Below are 22,138 nucleotides of genomic sequence, written 5' to 3' on the forward strand. Positions count from 1 at the left end.
TATATATATTCCAGTTTGGCAGGATTCTTTAATAAGTCACTTAACATAATATAAATCTGTTGGTTAAGTATTCATTCTGGGGGTATAGTTTTCCTTTAAGGGGACAAGTCAGGACTAGACTAGACTGTCTCATTCACAATATGCCATTACACAGACTGCTCTAGGGCAGCCAGGTCAAGTAATCTCTAGGTCTTAGACTGAAAAAAATTCCTGTCCCAAACTGTCCAAATGAAACAATTATCTCTGTAGGAGGCAATTCCCAAGAACAGAAGAACGTAGGAAATAGCTAGAGGCCCCTCTGCATCAAGCAGAATAATGGCAATAATTTTCAAGAAAGCATCCTAAACTTATTTAAAATAATTTTTGGAATGATAAACAATATTTACAGGGGCACCAATATATTTGTTTCTTCATCAATCCTTTTTTAAAGGAATACTGTCATGGGAAAACATTTTTTTTCAAAGCACAGTTAATAGAGCTTCTTGAGCAGAATGCTGCATTGAAATCCATTTTCAAAAACTCATTGTTTTTATATTTAATTTAGAAATTTTACATGGGGCTAGCTATATTCTTTATTTCCCAAAGTGCTTTGATAAACTTCAGTCACACTTTACTGCTGAGCTGCATTTGGAGTTATATCACCCCCCTCCCTTTCCCCCTCAGCAGCCAATCCGCAGAACAATGGGAAGGTGGCAAGCTCCAAGTAGATATCAGATTAGCACTCAATAGTCTGACTTGGGACTCCTCCAGTTACATGGGAGTAGGAGAAACAATAGGCTACCCGATAGCAGTTCTAATGTGTAGCGCTGGCTCCTTCTGAATGCTCAGTCTTGGGCACAATGCACTGAGATGGCTGCCTACACACCAATGTTACAAATAAAAAAAAATACATTTGTTGGTTGAAGAATAACATTTTAAATGGTAAAGTGAATTATTTACTAAGTAAACAGCATAATTTAGAAATAAAAAGTATACCATAAAAATCATGACAGAATCCCTTTAACAAATAAGATCCAAACAAAAGGGAAAAGCGGAAGTAACATGATTCAGTAGAGGAGAATATTCATGCAGTGTCAGTTTCTTGTTCAGACCTGGCAGAAAGAGGCAGGAATGTAGAAGACAAGAAGAAACATGAAACTGAGCCTTGTTACTGGATATAGCGTAAAAGGAGTAAAGACAGAATGAACACTTTAGTCTTCAGCAAGCATCTGTGATTTACATTGTCTGCAGATCCCATTTCTTGTCTGAGCATGGCATGTGCTTGGGATTTTCAGTTCCGTGTACTTCTGTTGGGAGACTCAGGAGTGGGTAAGACTTCTCTACTCCATCGTTACACGGATGGCCAATTTACAGACACAACAACAGAGACAGTAGGAGTTGATTTCTGCTGCCGGGAAGAGGAGCCAGAGCCTGGTGTAAAAGTCAGACTGCAGTTCTGGGACACGGCAGGGCAAGAGCGATATAGGTAATATGGGTGCATGAGACTGGTATAAATGTGTATATTGTGTACATGTGTATATTATATATGTATAGTACATTAGATAACAAACATTGTTCTCTGATCAACATCTGGGGAAGTCAGAATTCCACGTATGAAAGTTGTCCAGCTGATATAGTGAAAAGCATATACATTATCATATATGGGCCCCTAGTCCCTGGGCAAGTCTTTTTAGCAAACCTCTCAACTTTACTATGTCTATTTTAGGGAGTTAAATGTTTATCCCGGGCATCTGTGCAACCTATGGACAATGGAGCATACCTCAAAATTGTCCAGTTTTCAACTGGACAGTACAGAATCACAGACACAGTACAGACACATAGTTCCTTCTTTCTATTAACTATACAGCTCATTTATGGGTGCTCTCAAATGGACACAATGTTGTGCTCGTATTGATGCTTGCCAATAACACTCCTTGCACGTAATTTGCCTCTTCAAGTAAATTATGTGCATTTCAAACTGATACCTGTAGAAGACAAAGTGTATTTTCTGGGCAGACATATAGTTAATATAAGGGTATATGAGTGAGCCAGTTGCCATGAGCTGGAAGGTAATGCTTAAAGGACATGTCAACCCAAAAAATATTTTTTTGCTAAATAAAATAAAACATAATTCTAAGCAACTTTCCATTTTATTATTGAAAGCAGCATTTGCTAAACTCCTGGTTATGAATTTGAAAACAATGTTGCAAAGGTCTGTCTCCTCCAGCAAGTCAGGTCTGTCAGTCTGATGCCTTGTGTTCCGTTCATGAAGTCTTCTGTGCAAAGACACACCTGCCTCCTGAAGAGTGTTTCTTATCTGTTTGACAGGTGTATAAGGATTTTTCTTTACCATAGTGAGCATTCTTCTGTCACCAGCAGTGGAGGTCTTCCTTGGCCTGCACATCTGAATGGTTTGATTTAAAATTTTACACTGAGGAGCAGAGGGATAAATTAAAGAAAAATGTGTCTTTGTTCCAAACACTTCAGAGGGCACTGTACATTTAATTCTGGTACCAACTTTTAAATTGTGTAAATACAACTTGTGATCCCCCAGCCATTACTGACCACCTCAACCAAACCTTCACACCCATTTTTACTATGCCCACTACTTCATTTAACTTATTTTCCACACAATTACCCATTGCACCCACCCCTATGCCTAGTTTAAAATCTCCACTAACCCTCAACCATTCTCTCCCCAAAGCAGCTGCACTATCATCATTAAGGGGCAGTCCATTCCTGGCAAAGAGTCTGTAGCCGAATAAAAAATAAACTGGCCCAGTTCTCCAGAAACCCAAAGCACTCCTCCCTATACCAAACTCTCTGCCACAAATTAATCTCCCTAAGTTGCTGCGGTCTTGAACAAACTATAGACAGGAAGCAATGTTCTTTTTGGATAGTATTGGCTTTCTCTTTGCAACACTGCCATGCACACCATTATGATTCAGTGCTCTCCTGATGGTGGGCTCTTGAACATTCAACATTTGAGAGTTTTTTTAATTTTTTTTTTTAGATATTAGCCTGACATCTTCAGGAGTATTACATGCTTAGCTCTTAGTGTGATTTTATTTCGCTGAACACACCTGGGATAGCAATGGCGTTGTATCAGATACTAAAGCCTAATATAGTAACTGGATTATTTTTTTAAATGAACAAGCTTTTTGTTTAATTGAGTTCTCATTATGTAGGATTTACACAATCATGGTTTAGGTCATATTTATGCAGATATACTGAAAATTCAAAAGGGTTCACAATCTTGCATCCACCTCTGTACATCACAGAACAGTGAACATGTTATTAGGACCACTTTGTGCATATCCTTACAGAAGTCCAGATCATCCACTTTAATAATGTACTTGTGCTGCAGTGAGTAAATCCTGAAATCATTCATTACTGCTCATCCTTCTCCTTAATTCCCTACCATGTTCCATCTGACGATTTTTTTTTTTTTACATTTTTATTGAACCGTTTTTTTTTTTTTTGCATTTCACAACATTCGACCACTGAATGTTATTATCAGTTATGGTAGACATCTATACATAGATACATGATTATAATGGTACCCGGTGGTCTAGTGGGGCGGCGGGGACACCCGCTGTCTTCCTTAGGAGCGCGCACGTGAACTGCACGGGCCTTTGACGCGCGCATGTGCACTCGCGTTCGAGTGCTCGCCGCGTGCGACGTCACTTTGGCGCCAAATTCAAATATTTAAAGTGCTTCCTGGTCTTTTTCCTTTGCCCAATGTTGGTTCTTCCTCCTGTGAGTTCCTGGGTGTGATTTCTTGTTGTTCCTTGCGTGTTTGACCTTAGCCTGTACCTGACCTCTCTTGTTTACTGCCTGTATTGACCTTGCCTGTTCCTGAACATTCTCGCCTGCTGCCTGGACCGACCTTTGCCTGACTGACTATTCTCTTGGATCCTGACTCTGTGCTGCGTTGCCCGATCGTTGCTGACCCCGGCCTGTCCTGACTATTCTGAAGTGTTCCCCGCCTTCCTGCCACACGATTGGTTCCCTTGCTTGCTGAGAACTCTCTCTTAGGATTTTTTATCTATAACAGATATGGGACCTGTTATCCAGAATGCTCTGGACCTGGTGTTTTCTGGATAAGGGGTCCTTCTATAATTTGGATAACCATACATCAGGGGCAGGCCAAGCCGACCGGGCGCCCTAGGCAACCGGGTCGGCCACCTCGCCCCTGCACCTTCCGCCCCCCCTCGCGTTTCAGCTACGCGATAGTTCATTGCCCCCACCGCGTATTGACAAGCGGCGGGGGCAATGAAAAAGGAGCTAGGGGTAGGCAGGAGAGGTTCCTGCCTGGCGCCCCCCCAGTGTTTGCGCCCTAGGCAGCTGCCTCTTCTGCCTACCCCTAGTTCCGGCCCTGCCATACGTTGTCTACTAAAAAAAATTAAACCTTTAATTAGACCAAATAGGATTATTTTGCTTCCAATAAGGATGAATCATTATCTTAGTTAGAATGTATAAGGTATTGTTATATTACTACAGAGAAAAAAGGAAATCTGTTTTCTCGTAATTCAGAGCTTATTGGATAATGGGTTACTGTATAAAGGGTCCCATACCTGTATATGATTTTGAACAAAATTATTGTACATTCTAGAAAGTGCAGACGGTGATAACAACAATTCTTTTTTTAATGTTACTGGTTCTGTGTAAAACTGTGGAGGCTGCTTTCTATAATGTTATAATAATAATTCCCTATAATGAGCTTCCATCAGAATTGATTCAAACAAAATGAATAGAACAAAGATGATGTAGCTTGGAATGCATGCCTATTTCCCCCTTACACACATTCAAATATATCTTACAGTGAAAAATCTATCATAGTGCATTTTAAAATGCCACTGGATAGGGATTAGAAAAAATAAAGATCTTATCTGCTTGTAACTAAAGCTATTCTCCACTTAAGACAGAGAAGATGAAGAACAGACTTTGTGCTTCCAGTTACAAAGCCAAAATAGATTCCAATAACCTGTCCTGCAACTTTTCTCAGGAAGCACATGGCCACAAGCCACATAAATATACACTTTACTTACAGCTTCTGAAAGAGATCCAGTACGTGGGTGTTGAAATCTAATTCTTTAGACAACAATAGCTGCAAAGGCATAATAATAGCCACTCAAGTATATCAGTATATCAGAGCCAGCACTACCACAAAGGAGATGACAAATTCTGTTGCTTCCAGAGGGCAATGACACACAGTGCTATGTCACCAGTGTTTCGCCACAGCTACAAAACACCAGAAATTACCCTGCCGTAGACAATACCAAGAATTGTCTCTGCTAAAACACTCAAATTGCGTAACTATTTAAAATGTGTCTGTGTACACAGACATTAATGAAACTTAAAGTGGATCTATCACAAGCCACAGGGGCGCTTCTGCCATTAGGCGAGTTGAGAAACTCGCCTCAGGCAGCAGAAGCGCCCCAGTTACCAGGGGCGGCAAAAAGCCGCTCCTGGTAACTTTAAGAGCCGAATTTCCGGTTTTTAAACCGGAAATTCGGCTCTTCTAGTGCAGAGAGCGCAATTGCACTAGCGATCTCACCGCCCTCGGACCTGCTCCTGCGCTCAGAAGGTAAGCGCTGGGGAGCGGGGGCGGCATCCAGGAGCCGCCTCAGGCGGCGATATGTCCAGAATCGCCCCTGACAAGCCATTGTGGCAAACAGAGTCTTGGGTGAAGGAGACCAGACAATCACTACACTGTTTAGGGCAGAGAAACATGGGGCGATTAGTGGCTGCATGTGTCTTTGACCTTAGGGCTCTGGCACACGGGGAGATTAGTCGCCCGCAACAAATCTCCCTTGTCACGGACGACTAATCTCCCCGAACTACCATCCCACCGGTGAACATGTAAGTCGCCGGTGGGATGGTACGCGCTGCGCAGGCGATTTTCGGCAAATCGCCGAAGTTGCATCACGAGGCATTTTCGGCGATTTGCAGAAATTGCGCCGCCGCGTGTGCCATCCCACCAGCAACTTACATGTTCGCCAGTGGGATGGCAACTGACGGCTCTCTGATGGCAACTCGGGGAGATTAGTCGCCCGCGAACAGGGAGATTTGTCGCGGGCGACTCATCTCCCCGTGTGCCAGAGCCCTTAAAGGAACGGTAACACAAAATTTTCACTTTAAAAGATATCAATTCTAAATACTTTTATTAAGCTATGTAATATGCAATATTGTAAATAGTTTAATAAATTGGACCAAGCTTAAAAGGCGATACGGTGATGGGGTAGACTTCCGGTTTAATCTGGAAGTTGATTTAGTGCATTCTTCAGAGTCCTTTTTAAAGTGATTTATAGGCTTCTAGTGATTTGGCACAGGGTAAGGAGAGGGATAGGAGATGGACCGTTTCACCTCTTTTGCTGGGTCTGCGTGTCTGTTACAAGGAGCGCTGCCTGAGCCTGCACGGGGAAAGGGAGGGGGTGGAGGGGGAGCAGAATGGAAGCAGGCTGCCAGACTTAGGAGAGATGTGCTGCCTGAGCTCAATAAATCAATGGTAAAGTAATTTTTTTTAAAAAACCACATATACTATTGCAATCTTTCTATGCTATATTTGCTAATAAAAGTATGTAGAAAGGATATATTGAATGTAAAAAATTTGTGTTACATTTCCTTTAAGCAGTTTAATACTGCTTTCAACAACAAATAGATTTACAAATGACTTTAAAAACAATGAAAATGTTAAACTAAAGAGTAATAGGAAATTGCTTAAAATTACCTTCTTTCATTATGCAAATTTTTATTTTGGGGTTTACCTTCTCCCATGCCAGCAAACATATGAATTAAACTATTGTACAAAAAGTACTATTATGCTGTACATTATGGGTGCTAAAGATGTAGTGTCTTCTTTTAATGAAGTTACTGCATGGGATCTACCACCACATCATGTGTTACATGACAATTTTTTTTTAAAATGTAAGTTAACTCCCCTACCCGCTTATGTAGTCTGGTAGCAAAGACAGGAATCCTACACTCTAAGTATTAAAACTTAATATATGAATTCATTCACTTCTCAGCAACAGCTTTAGCCACTACTAGGCATTCACCTTGATTCCTTTTCTGTCTGTAACAAAGCAACAAATAGTTGCATTACTTTCTGATAGTGCTCCATAAAAGCAATTGATAAAATTTGGTATTTGTGGTGTACTATTATAAAAGAATATGTGTTTTGGAGATGATCTGCCCCGTTATCTTCTGAGATGCCTCTTTATTGCTGAAGAAACAAAGGCTAATGGTCAGGAGGCGTAATGGGAAAAGAAGATGATGGGCACTTTAGCATTTGAAAGTACAATTGCTTATTTCTTTCTGCATTTCAGCTTTTGTCATTTTTCAGAGAAAGGAGAGGGCCTCAAAATATTAATATTTTTGAAATTGTCATTAATTGGAATACAATGCTTGCATTTTTTTTATTGACTGTTAAGATGGACTGTGTTGTATGGATTTCTCTCTTCCTGTATGCCAAGTAGCTTTCAGTTCATTCTTTTTCTTTGTGTCTTCAGAGCTGTGACACGTTCCTACTACAGAAATGCTGCCGGGGTTCTCCTTCTCTTTGATCTTACCACACGGCAATCTTTTGATAATGTCACTGAATGGCATATGGAGGTAACTGAGCGGACTCAAGCCAAACCAATGGTGTTCATGCTGCTTGGAGCAAAGAATGACCTGAAGGAGAAGCGAATGGTAACCCGGGAGGAGGCCCAGAGACTAGCAGAAAATCTTAGTGCTCCTTATTTAGAGACCTCTGCCCGAACAGGGAGCAATGTGTCTGCTGCACTTTCACTTTTGTGCAGGGAACTGCTTAGAGCTGCTCGTTCGCAGGCCCAGGTATCAACAGATGACAGTAGTGGGGCCTATTGTACAAACAAAGAAATGCAGAAAAACCAAGAAGCAAAATGCACATGTTGAAAAAAAAACCAAAAAAAAAAAAAACAGAGAGTGATTGTGCCTGTTAATGGCAGTTTTGGTATTAATCTCACTGCCGGAGTTTGACAGAACTGATGCCATCAGCACTTTAACACTCTTCACTTTTACCTGGACTGTTTCCATGAATGGACAAACAGAATCAGTAGAAATAGTAATTACATCAGCCATGTTTAATTAAACAAACAATCCTATGTATATACAAAAGGTAGTCAGGGGACCAATTAACCCTTTCCCAGCAAGAGGGTTGTAAACTTTCTGTCCCCAAAGTTAGACTCTTCTCTGAAGAGGTTGCCTTCACGCTCATCTGTCATCTGTGGCAGTTTGAAGGTGTCAAGATCAGAATGGCAAGGGATTGCAGAAGTCCAAAGTCACAAATGGATTTTATTTCTTTTGTGTTTTCTTAATTAAAGCCATTCTCTGTTAGAAAAACAGAGGGGATGGTAAGTAGGCAGGTAAACATAAACAGACAAAACAATTTGATTTGAAAAAAAAAAAAAAAACTAGTTTAATTAAAGTTAAATTAAAATGAAAATGCTGACACTGATATTGTTCTTTAGAGGTATGCCAGCCCCACCTTGCCTGCTCTCCCAGGTGTTCAATATGGCACCAATGGCTAGTTGCAATGTGTATGTGCCGAACCTGGGCAACGGCAGGCAAATGCTGAACACGTGAAAGAGCAGCTGAGATGAAGCCACTGCACCTCTAAAAAATATCAGCACCATAACACCATGTTTTTAAAGGAAGAGGGACACTGTCCTGGAATTCAAGGTAAGCAGGCTGTGGTCATCGGGAAGTCAACTTAAAATTTTGCATCCCCCAGATTGGCCTTTTTTTGTTCTTTGCAAGTAAAAATGCAACATTGTGCAAATTAAAACAAAGGTAGCAACAAAAAATTAATAAATAAATAAATTAAAAAACCCCCACAAAGGCTTGGGTACACCATTATAACCCTTGGGTACACCATTTTCTGTTACATAAGCCTTTACATGTCATTTCTCCACATCAATTCTTAAACAAGACTGCCAGTCAAAGCCAACACTGACCTTCTACCATAATGGATGGATATGATTTTCTTACTTGTTCCCTATCAGAGCATGTTTCTCTCTAACTCACTTAAAATGTATCCAAGATTCTAGCCACCCTTCATGTTCTAAAGCCATGACCACCATTATCCTTAAACCTGGCAAAAAGTAATATGGATTCATATTTCTTACTCTTAATGCAAACATCCAAGCCAAAGTTCTAGCCAACCCTTCAGTGTAAGGTATCTCAGATCGAATACACCCCAACAAATTGTTTGGGTGTATTGGATCTAATGTTTGGGGTGTAAGATGATTAAACAAATAAGTTATAATTTATTTGGAGAAATAAGGCACAGAGTATGGCACTGTATTTACCAACCTTTTCAACTAATGTGAGAGGATTTGGCCTACCAAATGTATATTTTATTTCCTAGGCGCTCAAATCCAATACGTCTACTGGCGATTTAATTTAGATCTTGATAACCCTAAAACTATACTGCAAGTGTTTAACTATACATTCAGTTCTCATATGCTACTCCAACTGAAGCTCCAGACACACATGCTTACGCTGCCACTGGAATTGATAGCACCCTCAAAGGCATGGATCCAAGCACTAACCATATGTCCTCTGAAGGGCCATACATCTTATGCCAAATTATAGGTTTATACTTTGGACTGGATAAAAGTCACAAAAGGATCAAATGAAAAAAGCACACTATTTGAAAATGGACAGCCACATTACCTGTTTATGTGCTTCAGTAGTACAAGCCTTTTTATAGGGCCGAATTTCTTCTGAACCAAAGCCTGGAATCCACATGTTCCACTGTCTCTCTGTGTAAATAGGAGCAGAAATTCAACATCTCAGACTTGTATGCTTGGTTTTACATCTGATGCCCGTGTCATATACTTAATAATCAAGAAGGAAGGCTCTCTCTATTTAACATTATCATAATAAGGGAGGAGGGAGAAAAAAATAAGGAAAGAAAAAACAATCATAACACTGTACTTTTTTTTGTACTCTGAATCTGATTTATAAGTGGTGTAATTCTTAAGCTGCACCAGCAGGTGACATTGTAATTTAGATAAAAACATTATTAATGTTATTATTAAAGGGCCAGTATACTCCCATTCAACAAGAGCATAATAAATAGAGCTTGCAATGAACATACTTTTCGCCTAATGTTTTAATCATGAAAGATCAATGTTTTTTGTTAAACAGGGCAAACAGGGAAATTTAAACTACTCCATGTTTAGTCTTTTGAGGTAGATAATTGAATTACTAGTACACATACAACCCCTCTGAATAATGGACTCCTGCTAGAAAAAATAAAGGGTAAAGGCAGTGGGTTCAGATTTTGAAGTGACAACCCCCCCCCCCCACATATATTTATTCATGAAAATTATAGACAATAAAAATCTTGACTGCTTTTCCCAAGGATCCCTTGTGCCAGTGCATGCACACTAATACACAGAAAATCTTCACTAATATTTATTTAGGAAAGTGTGATGTGTGATGTGTTTTTGCTGACTTTTATATTGATTTAATCCCACTTTTGCACAGATTCATCTTAGCTCATGACAGGGTTTTTATACATATTGAGAAAAAGCTGCTCATGTGTATCTTATCCAAGTGGGACAGCAGAATTAAACAAAATACAAAGTTGGCATCATATGGTTATGGTTAACATACCAAGATGAAGCTGTACATCCTTAACTTCTAAAGTGTTGGATTTGCGGTGTCGGGCAAGCTGGCAGGCTGCAGATACCACACTCTCAATGAAATCATCTGCGATCTGTAGAAGCATCTATGTGGACAGAGCAAGATAAACACAAATGGAAACTATGCTCTTAAAGTCAAATATTGGTTGAATGCTCACCGATGGTATAGATGGGCCTGGGTGCTCACGCCCCAGACCTTCAGCTTGAGGGGGCCATAAGGAAATCCAAAATTTAGAAGATGGCAGGCACTCCAGGACTTGAGAAAATGTATCAAGCAGTAGCTCAAAAATTGCAGTAAAATCAAAAATGTTTATTTATATTAACACATAATGCTGCATAGCCTTACACGTTTCGTACCATCATGGTACTTAATCATAGGCTAAATAAAAAGACACAAATTAGCCAATAGCTGTACAGAAAAGATCAACCAATCATAGTATGTTGAGGTTAATTGGAAGACCATTATGCAGTCTAAGCTTAGATATTAGAACAAAAACATTAGTGTTAGGCAATATAGTATACAGATCTGCCAAGGATATCATAAATTGTATTATCTTTACAAAATGTAAATATGTATATTGTAAAATAAAGTTTAACCTTTCTTTTTTTTTTTTTGTATTTAACTCTTTTATTTTCAGAATAAAGATATAGCTTCACATCATACATTTGCAGTTTTTTACATTGGTTTGAGCCTTCTTATTGTCACATTTTTAACATCATGTCACCTTATAATGTAGATGCAATAAAAGTTTAACCTTTCTATTACTAATTTCTCATTGTCTGTTAATGAAGAGCTTACTTCATAAAAGGATAATAAATGGATTAATTACACATAACAAGATACATCGTAGTCATAATTTAGACCATTTGGTTGTCGTGTATAAAGGTAAAAGATCCATTTGGTTTCTTTTTTAATAAGAGCATTAACAATATTACCTCCTCTAGGACAAGGAAAGGCTCTATCTATGCCTACAACAGAAAGATGGGATAATGATCTATTTGAACATTCATGAAAATGTCCAGCTACTGATGTGTCAGTAGCATAGATAGATACTTGTCATTTGTGTCTTTTTATTTAGCCTATGATTAAGTACCATGATGGTACGAAATGCGTAAGGCTATGCAGCATTATGTGTTAATATAAATACATTTTTTTCATTTTACTGCATTTTTTGAGATACTGCTTGATACTTTCTCAAGTCCTGGAGTGCCTGCCATCTTCCAAATTTTGGACAGAGGCAGGTCAGCGATATTCAGAAGAGAATTCTAGGAAGAAGCTAGTTTCTTTCATACAGCTTTGGAAATCTTACCTCCTCCACATCTTCATCCAGCTGTTCATTGGGATCAACTTCTCTAACCAAATCATGCAGTTTCTTCTTAGTAAGAACCTAATGGATACATTGATGAGTGTGTTCAATTCATAGTGTAATATTTCCAAGGCAGATTAATACTGGAGAGTTGTGACCGCAGCCTAGTGCAAGATACAGGGTATTTTATGTGTTATCAACTGTCTACATTATAAGCATCTGATATAGCAGCTAAGAAATTTCTTTAAGCGTTTAGTGCACTCAATTATTATATCTATGGTGTTGTCTGGCATGATTTTAGATCCACCATTAAATTAAACAGTGCTATCATATTAATATTTACCATTTGGCAGGCAGAGTGCATTTTGACATAGATTTGGGAATCCTACATTTGTGTTTATATTCCATATTATGACTCAAATCTCCTTAACAGTACCTAAGCAATAAAGGTACCTTCTTGTCATATTAGCTAGGTAACAAACTTTTCATAATAATTATTGACTTTTTGACCGTCAATAATACCTCCATATTTAGTATTTGTTGAATTCTACACTCACAGGGAACCACTGTATCTGCACCTTATAGAAACAAAATAAATGAGTTATGAGTTATAATTAATATTTTTGTTTGGGTTGAGCATCTCGATTTAATTATAAGTGAAACAATTTAAGTTAGCTGCAAATTTTATAAACCAGTGATCCCCAACCAGTGGCACAGGAGCAACATTACTCATCAACCTCTAGGATTTTGCCTCAAAGCAGGTGTTTATTTTTGAATTCCTGGTTTCGAATTCACAAGTTTTAGTTGCATAAAAACCCAGTGTAATGCCAAACAGAACCTTCTGTAGGCTGTCAGTCCATATAGGGGCTACCAAATAACCAATCATGGCTATTATTTGGTACCCCCATGAACTGCCTTCAAGCACTAACCCAAGTTTTCAGAGAAATAAATCTATAAACTACTCTAACCTTGCTACATCAACCTAGCAGATGATTGGGTGATGTGTGGAACTACTGCCCACATCAAACCTTGAAGCTCATCGCTAAACCAAATTGATTGATGTTCCCCAAGTAGTGATCAAGCTGATGGGCCATTCTGGAACTTGACTGCTTTGCTTGCAGCAATCTTATTGACAGTATCAGTTAAAAATGTGTACTTTCAATATACAGGAATAACCTATCCTATTTCTACTTAACTTTCACTTATCTTCCTACAGTATGACAGCACAGCTTATTGCATGTATGGAACATTCTTTTTCTTTATATCTGTATTTGAATGGGAGCTGCCACATTGTTAAACGTAGGCTTAAACTAAGCATGATAATCAAAATTAGCAGCAACATCAGAACCCATTTATATGTAGGAATTTAAATGAGAAATTATTCACAAGGCATAATGGTGCGCACATGGACATAGACTTCTGCTGTGCCTGTTAAACATGCTGAAGGCATGGGATGGATGGGCTAAGTGCTTATGGTGGTAACATCAAATACAGCTAGAAAACTGACAGTATTTACTGTTTTCAGTGTTCTGGTGGCATTTAAATGGTGGAAGGTTGGCAAAAGGTTTTAGTTAACCTTTAAAGGAACATTTCAGTTTAAAAATAAAACTGGGTAAATAGGCTGTGCAATATAAAAACAAAATTCAATGTAGTTAGCCAAAAATATAATCTGTAAAGGAGGAGTAAAAGGATGTCTAATGTAATAGCAAGAACACAACTTCCTCCTTTGCATCGCTCTAACCTATCAGTCAGCAACTTGAAGGGGGCAACATGGAAAATAACAGTTAAGCTAGATCCTGAGTATGAACAGTCATGTTATGTAGCCCCCCCCCCTTTTTTTTTAAAGGTACATTTTTATTGGTTTTACAACATCACAAAACAAAAATACAAAACAGTGTTTAATATATTGACATTGGAATGGTGTCGAGTCAGGTTTAGGCCAATACAGACAAGGGTACTATTGCTAGGCATTGTAATTGTCACAGTGTAGGTGGCTGTGTTTAGTTCTGTCGGGTCAGTCAAAATTACTGTAAGGGGGTGAGCTATGTGTCCAGATTGTCGTAGCCCCCCCCTTTTAGTTGCTGATTAACAGGTTAAAGAGATACAAAGGAGGAGGTTATGTTCTGGCTATTACATTAAACCTCTGTTTATTATATTGAATACAATTTTCATTTTGCACAGCCTTTTTGCCCAGTTTTATTTTTACACTAAACAGTTTAACATATTCTAAATTAGCCTTATACAGTCTGGCAAAACCTGCTGCATTAGTTAGTTGTCCAACTGTGCAATAAAGCCTGTAAACCAGCGGTCCTCAAACTTTTAAAGCAGGGGGGCCAGTTCATGTTCCCACAGACTGTTGGGGGGCCGGACTAAAGTCCTCCCCCCGTGTCCTCATACTATGGCCCACTCCCTGCTGCTTCCCCCTGCTCTCTACTGCATCCTCCGGCTCCAACCTGCATCCTTGCGTCAGATCATAGTGGGGCCAGGTAAATTACCTTGGGGGGGGGGGGCATAGTTTGAGGATGCCTGCTGTAAACCATGGCTTGGGTTTCAACTATTGCTATAAAAAATAAGGCTTCATATTATAAATTATTTTCACTTACCTGCCCATTGCTATTGGGCTTAAAACATCTTGCACTTTTAAAACTAATATTGTAACAATGAAGCCTGATTTTACAGGTGCTGCAAATACCTTCCAGAGTTATTAACCAACCTTAGTTAAAATATACTCACCTGATTTGCATCTGGACTTGCACGCCCTCCTCCAGCAGTTGGCACTGGAACTTTACCAACTGGAGTACTGTTTGCCATGACTGGCTCCTGTTTGACCGCGACTGAGGTAGGAGTGGTGGTGGTGGTTGTAGAGGAGGAGAAACTTGACAGGTTGATCAATGCGGATGCTCCAAACTGGTTCATAATCTGGAGCGCTTTTGCTCGCAATTCACCCAGTCGGGATACGTCAGCACGCTGTTTTGGGGTATGGGGCCCAGGGCCTAGAAGCTGTGGAATCGGATATAAAACAGAAAACTGTAGGTGTCAAGTGCAAAAAAAAAAAAAACAAAAAAAAAAAAACTTATAAAAGGCTATAACTTGAATACCTGATTATATGTATTTAGAAGTTAATTATATTTAGAGGCTATTTGTACCATGGATATCATCAGTTTGTCTGCTTCAAAAATTTGTCAGGTTGGCTTAGGGGAGCATTATAATGTTAAAAGTATTCTGAATCTAACAACAACAACAGAACCATCACATATGCTTAATTTTGTTCTTTATGTTGATGTTATCATGCCTGCCAACTAAATGTTTATTCCTACAGTTGTCCATCATGGCAAACAGTTACATTTTTACATGTATGGCCAACTCAAAGCAACAATATCAGTGTAGTATTAAAATGTTTATTTTCCATTTTAAATGACCTATCTAAAATCCAGCCTAGCAGTGGTGTTGCTGACACAAATACAATACACAGTTGACAGCAGATACAAAGAAACAAGCAGGCAGGTGAGAATGTTAGAAGTAAAGGACATGGTAAGTTTATTTGCTAACATAACAGAAAAAAAGTAATAGAGGCGCTAAAAAGGTATCAATTGCGAAAAGAACACTTGGTTTAAAAAGGAACTCTTTTGAATGAAAAGTGGACTATTGTAATACAGGGCTTAAACTAAACCAAATATTCTATCAAGGAGAAACTGCACTAACTTAGGGGTGATGTGGGATAATTCCTGAAGATATCTTATTTGTACCAGCATGTGGGTGGCCAAATGAGGCCCAAATTTTCTTGCTTGGCCACCTCACTAAATGAACACATCTGCAGTGTATGGTCACCTTTAAAGTTCACAACAACAGTGCCTATTAACTGCCTGACAATATCCTAAGCAAGCCCTGCTACCTGCAATACTGGGATCTGCACATCCTTAGAACAGTAAAAAGAAAGGCTAAACAATTCATTTATATGTTTGGTGTCAGGAAGTTAGTATGATCACGTTTTACAGTACAGCTATTCTCAAAATATTAGGAATGCACCGAACTCTAGAACTCTGTTTGGGATTCGGCTGAATTTGTCACATAAACATAAAAGAGTGCGGTTCTCTTTAACCCTTCCTAATCCTGGGGGGGTTCAGGCGGATCCTAAAATAGTGGCTTTGGTGCATCGCTACAAAATATATAGTGGAAGTACTTAATAAATAAATGTAATTCTACATCACTCCTGATCCTGTTTCCACCAGTTATATTTAGGTATAGTCTCAGTTTAATGAAAGCACATAGATACAAATTGTTGGCTCTACATCTTTGAACAAAACATGGTTTTTAGGGATGCCCGACTAGCCGATAAAATCCCTGTCAATGCAGGGGCTGGAATTACAAATTTATTGAACCTCTGGATCTCCCATTGCACCACAATCATACCTTTTTTTTTTTTGGATTCACTGCATAATTTGCCCTCCGTCCATCCTAGCATGGTAATCATCATTTACTAATTGGATTATGATAAAACACACTGTGATTATGCAGGAGGGAAGGGGTAGTTTGCATTGTAACCTCATGAAAGGAGGTTAGCACATTAAAAACTTGCAAGAATCAGACAGGACAGCAGGATTCTTTTTATACATAACTTTTCCTAACTGAAGCAAAAGTAGGTTGATGGCTCTGGAGAACTGCAAAAGGTGAGTGTAAGGGCAGGGGTACACTGGGAGATAAGTCGTGCCACGACAAATCTCCGTTGTCGCAGGCGACTAATCTCCCTGCAATGCCACCCCACCAGCTAGAATGTAAATAGCCGGTGGGATAGCATACACGTCATTGCGATGTCCTACAGTTGCCCAAAGTGGTCTTCTGAGGTAACTTCGGGCATTGTGAGGAGATAAGGCCGCGACAACAACTCGATGCGCGACTAATCTCCCTGTTTACCCCTGCCCTAAATAGAGAGGTGAACCAATCTGAGCACATGTATCTGATTGAACTCAAACCAATATACCTAATGTGACCAAGCTTTTACTTTATGGTGCACTATAGTCTAATGTTCCAATAACCAATTATATCAGTCTTTGTGGAGCATTTACCATTGCATTAATTGGACATATCTGCCACCTTAAAGGGATTCTGTCATGATTTTTATGGTTTCATTTTTATTTCTAAAGTACACTGTTTACATATAATAATTGACTCTACCATTAACATTTTATTCTTGAACCAACAAATGTATTTTTTTAAATTCTAATATTGGTGTGTAGGTGCCATCTCTGTGTATTGTGCCCGAGTCTGAGCTTTCAGAAGGAGCCAGCGCTACACATTAGAACTGCTTTCAGGTAACCTATTGTTTCTCCTACTCCCATGTAACTGTAGGAGTCCCAAGCCAGCGCTATCCTGATATCTATTGGGAGCTGATATCTTGCTACCTTCCCATTGTTCTTCTGATCAGCTGCTGGTGGGAGGGGGGTGATATCACTCCAACTTGCAGAGCAGCAGTAAAGTGTGACTGAGGTTTATCAGAGCACTGGTCACATGGCTGTGGCACCCTGGGAAATGAAGAATATGGCTAGCCCCATGTGAAATTTCAAATGTAAATATAAACAAAAATGTGTTTGGGTTTCTGAAAAACAGATTTCAATACAGGATTCTTTTCAAGAAGCTCTATTAACTGATGCTTTTTAAAAAAACATGTTTTCCCATGACATTATTCCTTTAAGAATGTGGGCTTTATTTTCACTTTTCCGCTATTGCAAATAAAGTAATCGGTCTGCTAAATAAAAACATACTGACAACCCTAAGCAAAAACCTGTCATATCCAGTGTAGAAAGCAATTATTAGGTAGCTTGTTGCTCTTTTGCTACCTATAAAGCACACCTGTGTTGGATTGGGTAACCCTGGGCCCACTGGGTAACCAACTCAGGAGCCCACAGCTGCTTCGCCCACAGCTACTCCTGCTTTACTTACTTACTGTTATAGGCTCAACTTTAGAACGCACACCGCCAAGTTTATTTTTTCACAGCAAGTAAGCAGTGGCCCACTCTGCTGCTTACTTGCTGTGAAAAAATAAAAGATGGCGTTCAGGTGGCAGGGCCCAACAGGGTTGGGGGGCCCACTGTTTTTTTTTTCCAGTAGCATGGTGAGCCAGTCTGACCCTGTAACCTAGTCCTATTATTTACCTACTCTGCCTGACTATCCAATGCAAAGTATAGTCAGGAAGAAACACCATAAAGGGCATAGGGGCATATTTACCAACACTTTGTAAATTTGCCTCAATACAATAGCTCATAGCAATTTTTTAGCTGTTAGCTTCAATATTTACAGTGTTAATTGAGTCCCAGTGAATAGATTTTCATTGGGAATACATTAAATACCAGCACATACAGTACTGTACACACACACACATTAATGAACGGCGCAGAAGTTGGTTAATAAGGCTGTATGGTACAGAGATACTTTGTATCACTATACAGTGGCTCATGCTAACACACTATTTACTTACAGCCAGTTGAGTATCTAGCTCTGTAATGACATCGCACACGGCGGTGGAACCGCTGAGCACACACGTCATCATCACCGGCCTTCTGCAGACAATAACAGCATCAGTTGGGCACATTGTATAAGGTTATTAGTATATATCACAGACTGAGGTGGACTGGGTTAGTAACGATGACATTTCACCAAGTTACTAGCTATAACTCAAAAATGATCCAAGGTAAGCTTACTTTCTTCTCATCTATTTAGAGAGTGTAATATTGATGTAATTTTATAGGCAAGACAATGCTCCTAACCGGTATGTTATTATACAAAAATTTTAAAGGAGACATATTGGATAAATGGGGAAAAACACTTATTTTGTAGGCAATTATGAATAATATACGGTGCTGGTTTCCCTTTGGGCTAAACATTAACCCTATCTGTAACAATGGCCCCTTTATTGGAGCTCCCTATAGATCCTATCACTTCTCTGTCCAGTGTGAAATGGAGAGTGGGCGTGTCCTAACAGTCCCTGCCAGAAGCACAGTAGGAGGGGGAGAGCCAATCACAGCCCTGCCCTCACACAAGCACAGACAGGCTTCAGTTCCCTATCAGGTCAGCCTAGCTGCTGATTGGTTCCTGTCCTACAGTGCAGGGTACTGAGGGCGGCTCCCCAGCTCATCCAGAGAATTCAGCCAGCAGGAAGTGGAACAGATGGGCGGGACTAGTGGGGTTTTGGTGGAATTTCTCAATAAATCAGTCTGAAACACAACATTTTTAAGCACAATCCTTCTATATCTAGAGGAGTATAATTCACTGGAACATTCATCATTTTTATAGGATATGTCTCCTTTAAGGAAAAACCAAACAACTGGCATATTGTTTTTGTTACCGATTTCTGCCTTTTGCTATATGTAGTGTAACCTATCCCCATTACACATTAAAGCAATGCAGGAAAAAAAATATTCAGAACAGAAGAGACTCCTGAAACAATGTAGCCAGCAAGTCCCATTTCAGTTCAACTAACTTCTAATACATTGTTTCAGGATTCCGCACCAGTGAACAGAAGATGCCCATACCTGGTGCACTCTTACCTTCCAGTTTGTGCCTGTATGTTACCCAACCACTTAGATTGTAAGCTCTATGGGGTAGGGATCTCCTTCCTACTGTGTCTCATACCACATGGCACTTATATATATATATATACATATATGTATTTATTGTATTTATTTATTATATCACTTGTCCTCCCTGTGTGTAATTGTGTATTCTGTAAGACTGTACAGCGCTGCATACCCTTGTGGCGCTTAATAAATAAAGTTATACATACATACATACATATAACCAGCGAGCCAGTCTGAAAGCGATTTATACACCACTGAAATTGTTTAACGTATATCTGAAAGTTGCAACGAACTGGATTCTAACAAGTTGAAATTGTAACCCTCCTGTGTGTATGTATATATGTTCCAATATACCTAAATACATAATACCGTGTGTGAGTCTCACACATGAGTGAGATGATTGGCACGGTACGTTACGTACAACCTGCTGCGCACTAGCACTTGCTGCACTGCTTTGCCGGGAGAGTAGGGACACCAAAGTGAGATACCCGGGAATCCCATACGTCCCGATTCTCGCAAGGAAAACCTGATAAAGCGACAATATAATCACGGAGTCCACATACCAATCTCTGCGCTTTAAGTTCTGCTGTCTCTCTCCCTGTTGGCGGACGTTACATCACACATTCTTTCCGCTCATGCGCAAATTCTTCTTCCCCCCCACACTTTATTTAACGGGAACAATCCAAAACTCAGAATATGCGCAGAAAACCGAAAAACATGGCTCCCAATACGCCGACCTAAACAAAAATTGCACCTTTTCTCGCGATTTTAAATGTAGCTGTGGACGGGAATTGGCAGTCCCATCATCCCTTCTATTTAGCATAATTTGCATATGGCCCTCGCTTGGCAATAAAATTAAAATGTAAAATACTGTTTGTTGTATTTATGAAAGTGAATTATCTTATATTTAGTGTATCCCGATCTAGCACTCATATACAATTATAGATATTTCCCTAACCGAAACTTTGTCGCCATATGTTGTGTAAGGGTTATGCTGCCCCTGGAGGTTGCAGAAACCAGATGATAGTTAAAAAGGGCTTGTGCCGTGTATGGCACATTGCGGGTCTCCCTTGTGGAGGACTGCAGTGCGGAATCGATATCAAGAGATTTCGAAAGCATAATTTTTGTAAACTGGGCTGCTAGAGATCGATGGTCTGGGCGCCCAATAATTAAGTTCAAAAACAGAGAAAATGAGGATGTATCAGCAGGAATAAGCATATTGAAGCGTATTAATTAATACACTGTGTTCCGCAGGGTTATTTTCCCGGCAACGCCTAGTGATCACGCAGAGGACTGATACTTTTTTTTATTTAAGAGTATCAATGTATGTAATACTGCCACATGCCTACAATAAACAAATAACAAAGCCGGGTTAAGTACTCAAAATCTCTCACTCGCTCCTTTTTTAGCTGTTTCGAAGATGAGAGGCTGAGAGAGAGATGAGAGTATAATTCACATGATTAGCCAGTTGCTGCGAGAGAACACACAGAATGGCCAAAACTCCACCCCCTTCCTTTTCATGCAAAGCACCAGGAGTCCTGGTAAAAAAGTCACAGGCAATCTTATTCAACATTACCTTAAATAATGTCTAACAAAAGTAGAAGTAATTGAAGGTGAAAACATTTCACACATTAGAAAGATACTTTAATCAATATAGATGACTTAGTGCGTAGCGCACAGCTCCAGGGACGGCGGTACTGTTATTCACACAGAAAAGTGCCGCACCTCCCCCTCTCCTTCTCCTTCTCCGTCCACTTGACGCAAGCACGTACGCACACACAAAAAATACAACCTTGTCTGGACGCCAAAACACAGAATTTGATGGGAGTTTTGGGTTTAAATAACACCTTTTGGTTTAATTATTGCCCAGGCTAGCTGCTAACTCCTTAAGTATATGCCTATATCACAGGTCTTTTGCCCTGTGTTCATCTGTAAACTTTTCTTGCGTTTAGGGTTGCCACCTTTTATGAGAAAAAATACTGGGCTTCCGATATTTTTATCTTTTTTTTCATATTAATAACATTGGGATCAAGCATAATTTTTACCGGCCAGGCAGGTAAAATAGCAGCCAGGTGGCAACCCTACTTTCTTCTTCGTCCCTTCCATGTCAGTACGCAGGGGCAGTATTGCCCCCATAGCTAGGAGGTAGGACCTATATACCAAAGCCAATCAAAATTAGCCCTTACCTATAAGACCATGTGACTTCCTCCTCACCACTGTTATTTTTTGTCCTACTGAACAGGAGGTAGGATCTCCCTCCTCACCATTTTGTGATTTCACAGTTTGATTTTTCTTTTGTTTTTGTCATTTATTTATTTATTTTATTTTTTACCTCTGTGTATACATAGAGGGATGATTCCCAGGTAATGGAGAAGATTTTACCTGATGCCCCAATAAGTAAAGTAATCAAACTTTCACCTATTGGGAAGAAATGCAGGTGTGGGCATACCCATGGTCCTAGCCTTGTGCTAAAATAGCCCCCTGCTCTATTCCCATGTATGCACAGTATGTGAACAGCTGCTTAGTGGGAAAGTATACAGGAGTGGGTATTTCCACATTCCTGCCTGTGATCAATTGAGTCTCCTTTTTCCTATGATGTTTT

General features: G+C 39.6%; 2 protein-coding genes and 1 non-coding gene across 4 annotated transcripts; 2 read left to right on the forward strand and 1 right to left on the reverse strand.

Moving 5' to 3' along the window:
* The first annotated feature begins 1,068 nt into the window (after nucleotides 1-1,068).
* rab39a (RAB39A, member RAS oncogene family) lies at nucleotides 1,069-11,423 on the forward strand. The gene is made up of 2 exons (XM_002934646.5): nucleotides 1,069-1,465; nucleotides 7,494-11,423. Exons 1-2 carry the CDS (start codon nucleotides 1,251-1,253, stop codon nucleotides 7,897-7,899), a joined length of 621 nt encoding a protein of 206 aa, XP_002934692.1. The 5' UTR covers nucleotides 1,069-1,250; the 3' UTR covers nucleotides 7,900-11,423.
* taf12 (TATA-box binding protein associated factor 12) lies at nucleotides 8,067-20,280 on the reverse strand. Of its 2 annotated transcripts, XM_012956936.3 has the most exons (7): nucleotides 20,100-20,280; nucleotides 18,438-18,519; nucleotides 14,699-14,965; nucleotides 11,969-12,046; nucleotides 10,630-10,744; nucleotides 9,682-9,770; nucleotides 8,067-8,334 (listed from the first exon to the last, which is right to left on the reverse strand). In XM_012956936.3, exons 2-7 carry the CDS (start codon nucleotides 18,507-18,509, stop codon nucleotides 8,299-8,301), a joined length of 657 nt encoding a protein of 218 aa, XP_012812390.1. In that variant the 5' UTR covers nucleotides 18,510-18,519; nucleotides 20,100-20,280; the 3' UTR covers nucleotides 8,067-8,298. The 2 variants fall into 2 exon arrangements, with proteins under 2 accessions (XP_012812390.1, NP_001016168.1); NM_001016168.2 differs by lacking the exon at nucleotides 18,438-18,519 and having other exon boundaries at nucleotides 8,073-8,334; nucleotides 20,100-20,122.
* Nucleotides 20,281-20,565: 285 nt separating this feature from the next.
* LOC116409396 lies at nucleotides 20,566-20,702 on the forward strand. The gene has a single exon (XR_004221837.1). It is a non-coding gene; the product is annotated as a U11 spliceosomal RNA (small nuclear RNA).
* The last annotated feature ends 1,436 nt before the right edge of the window (nucleotides 20,703-22,138 follow it).

Source organism: Xenopus tropicalis, chromosome 2 (assembly GCF_000004195.4).
Source record: "Xenopus tropicalis strain Nigerian chromosome 2, UCB_Xtro_10.0, whole genome shotgun sequence".
Lineage (NCBI taxonomy): Eukaryota > Metazoa > Chordata > Amphibia > Anura > Pipidae > Xenopus > Xenopus tropicalis.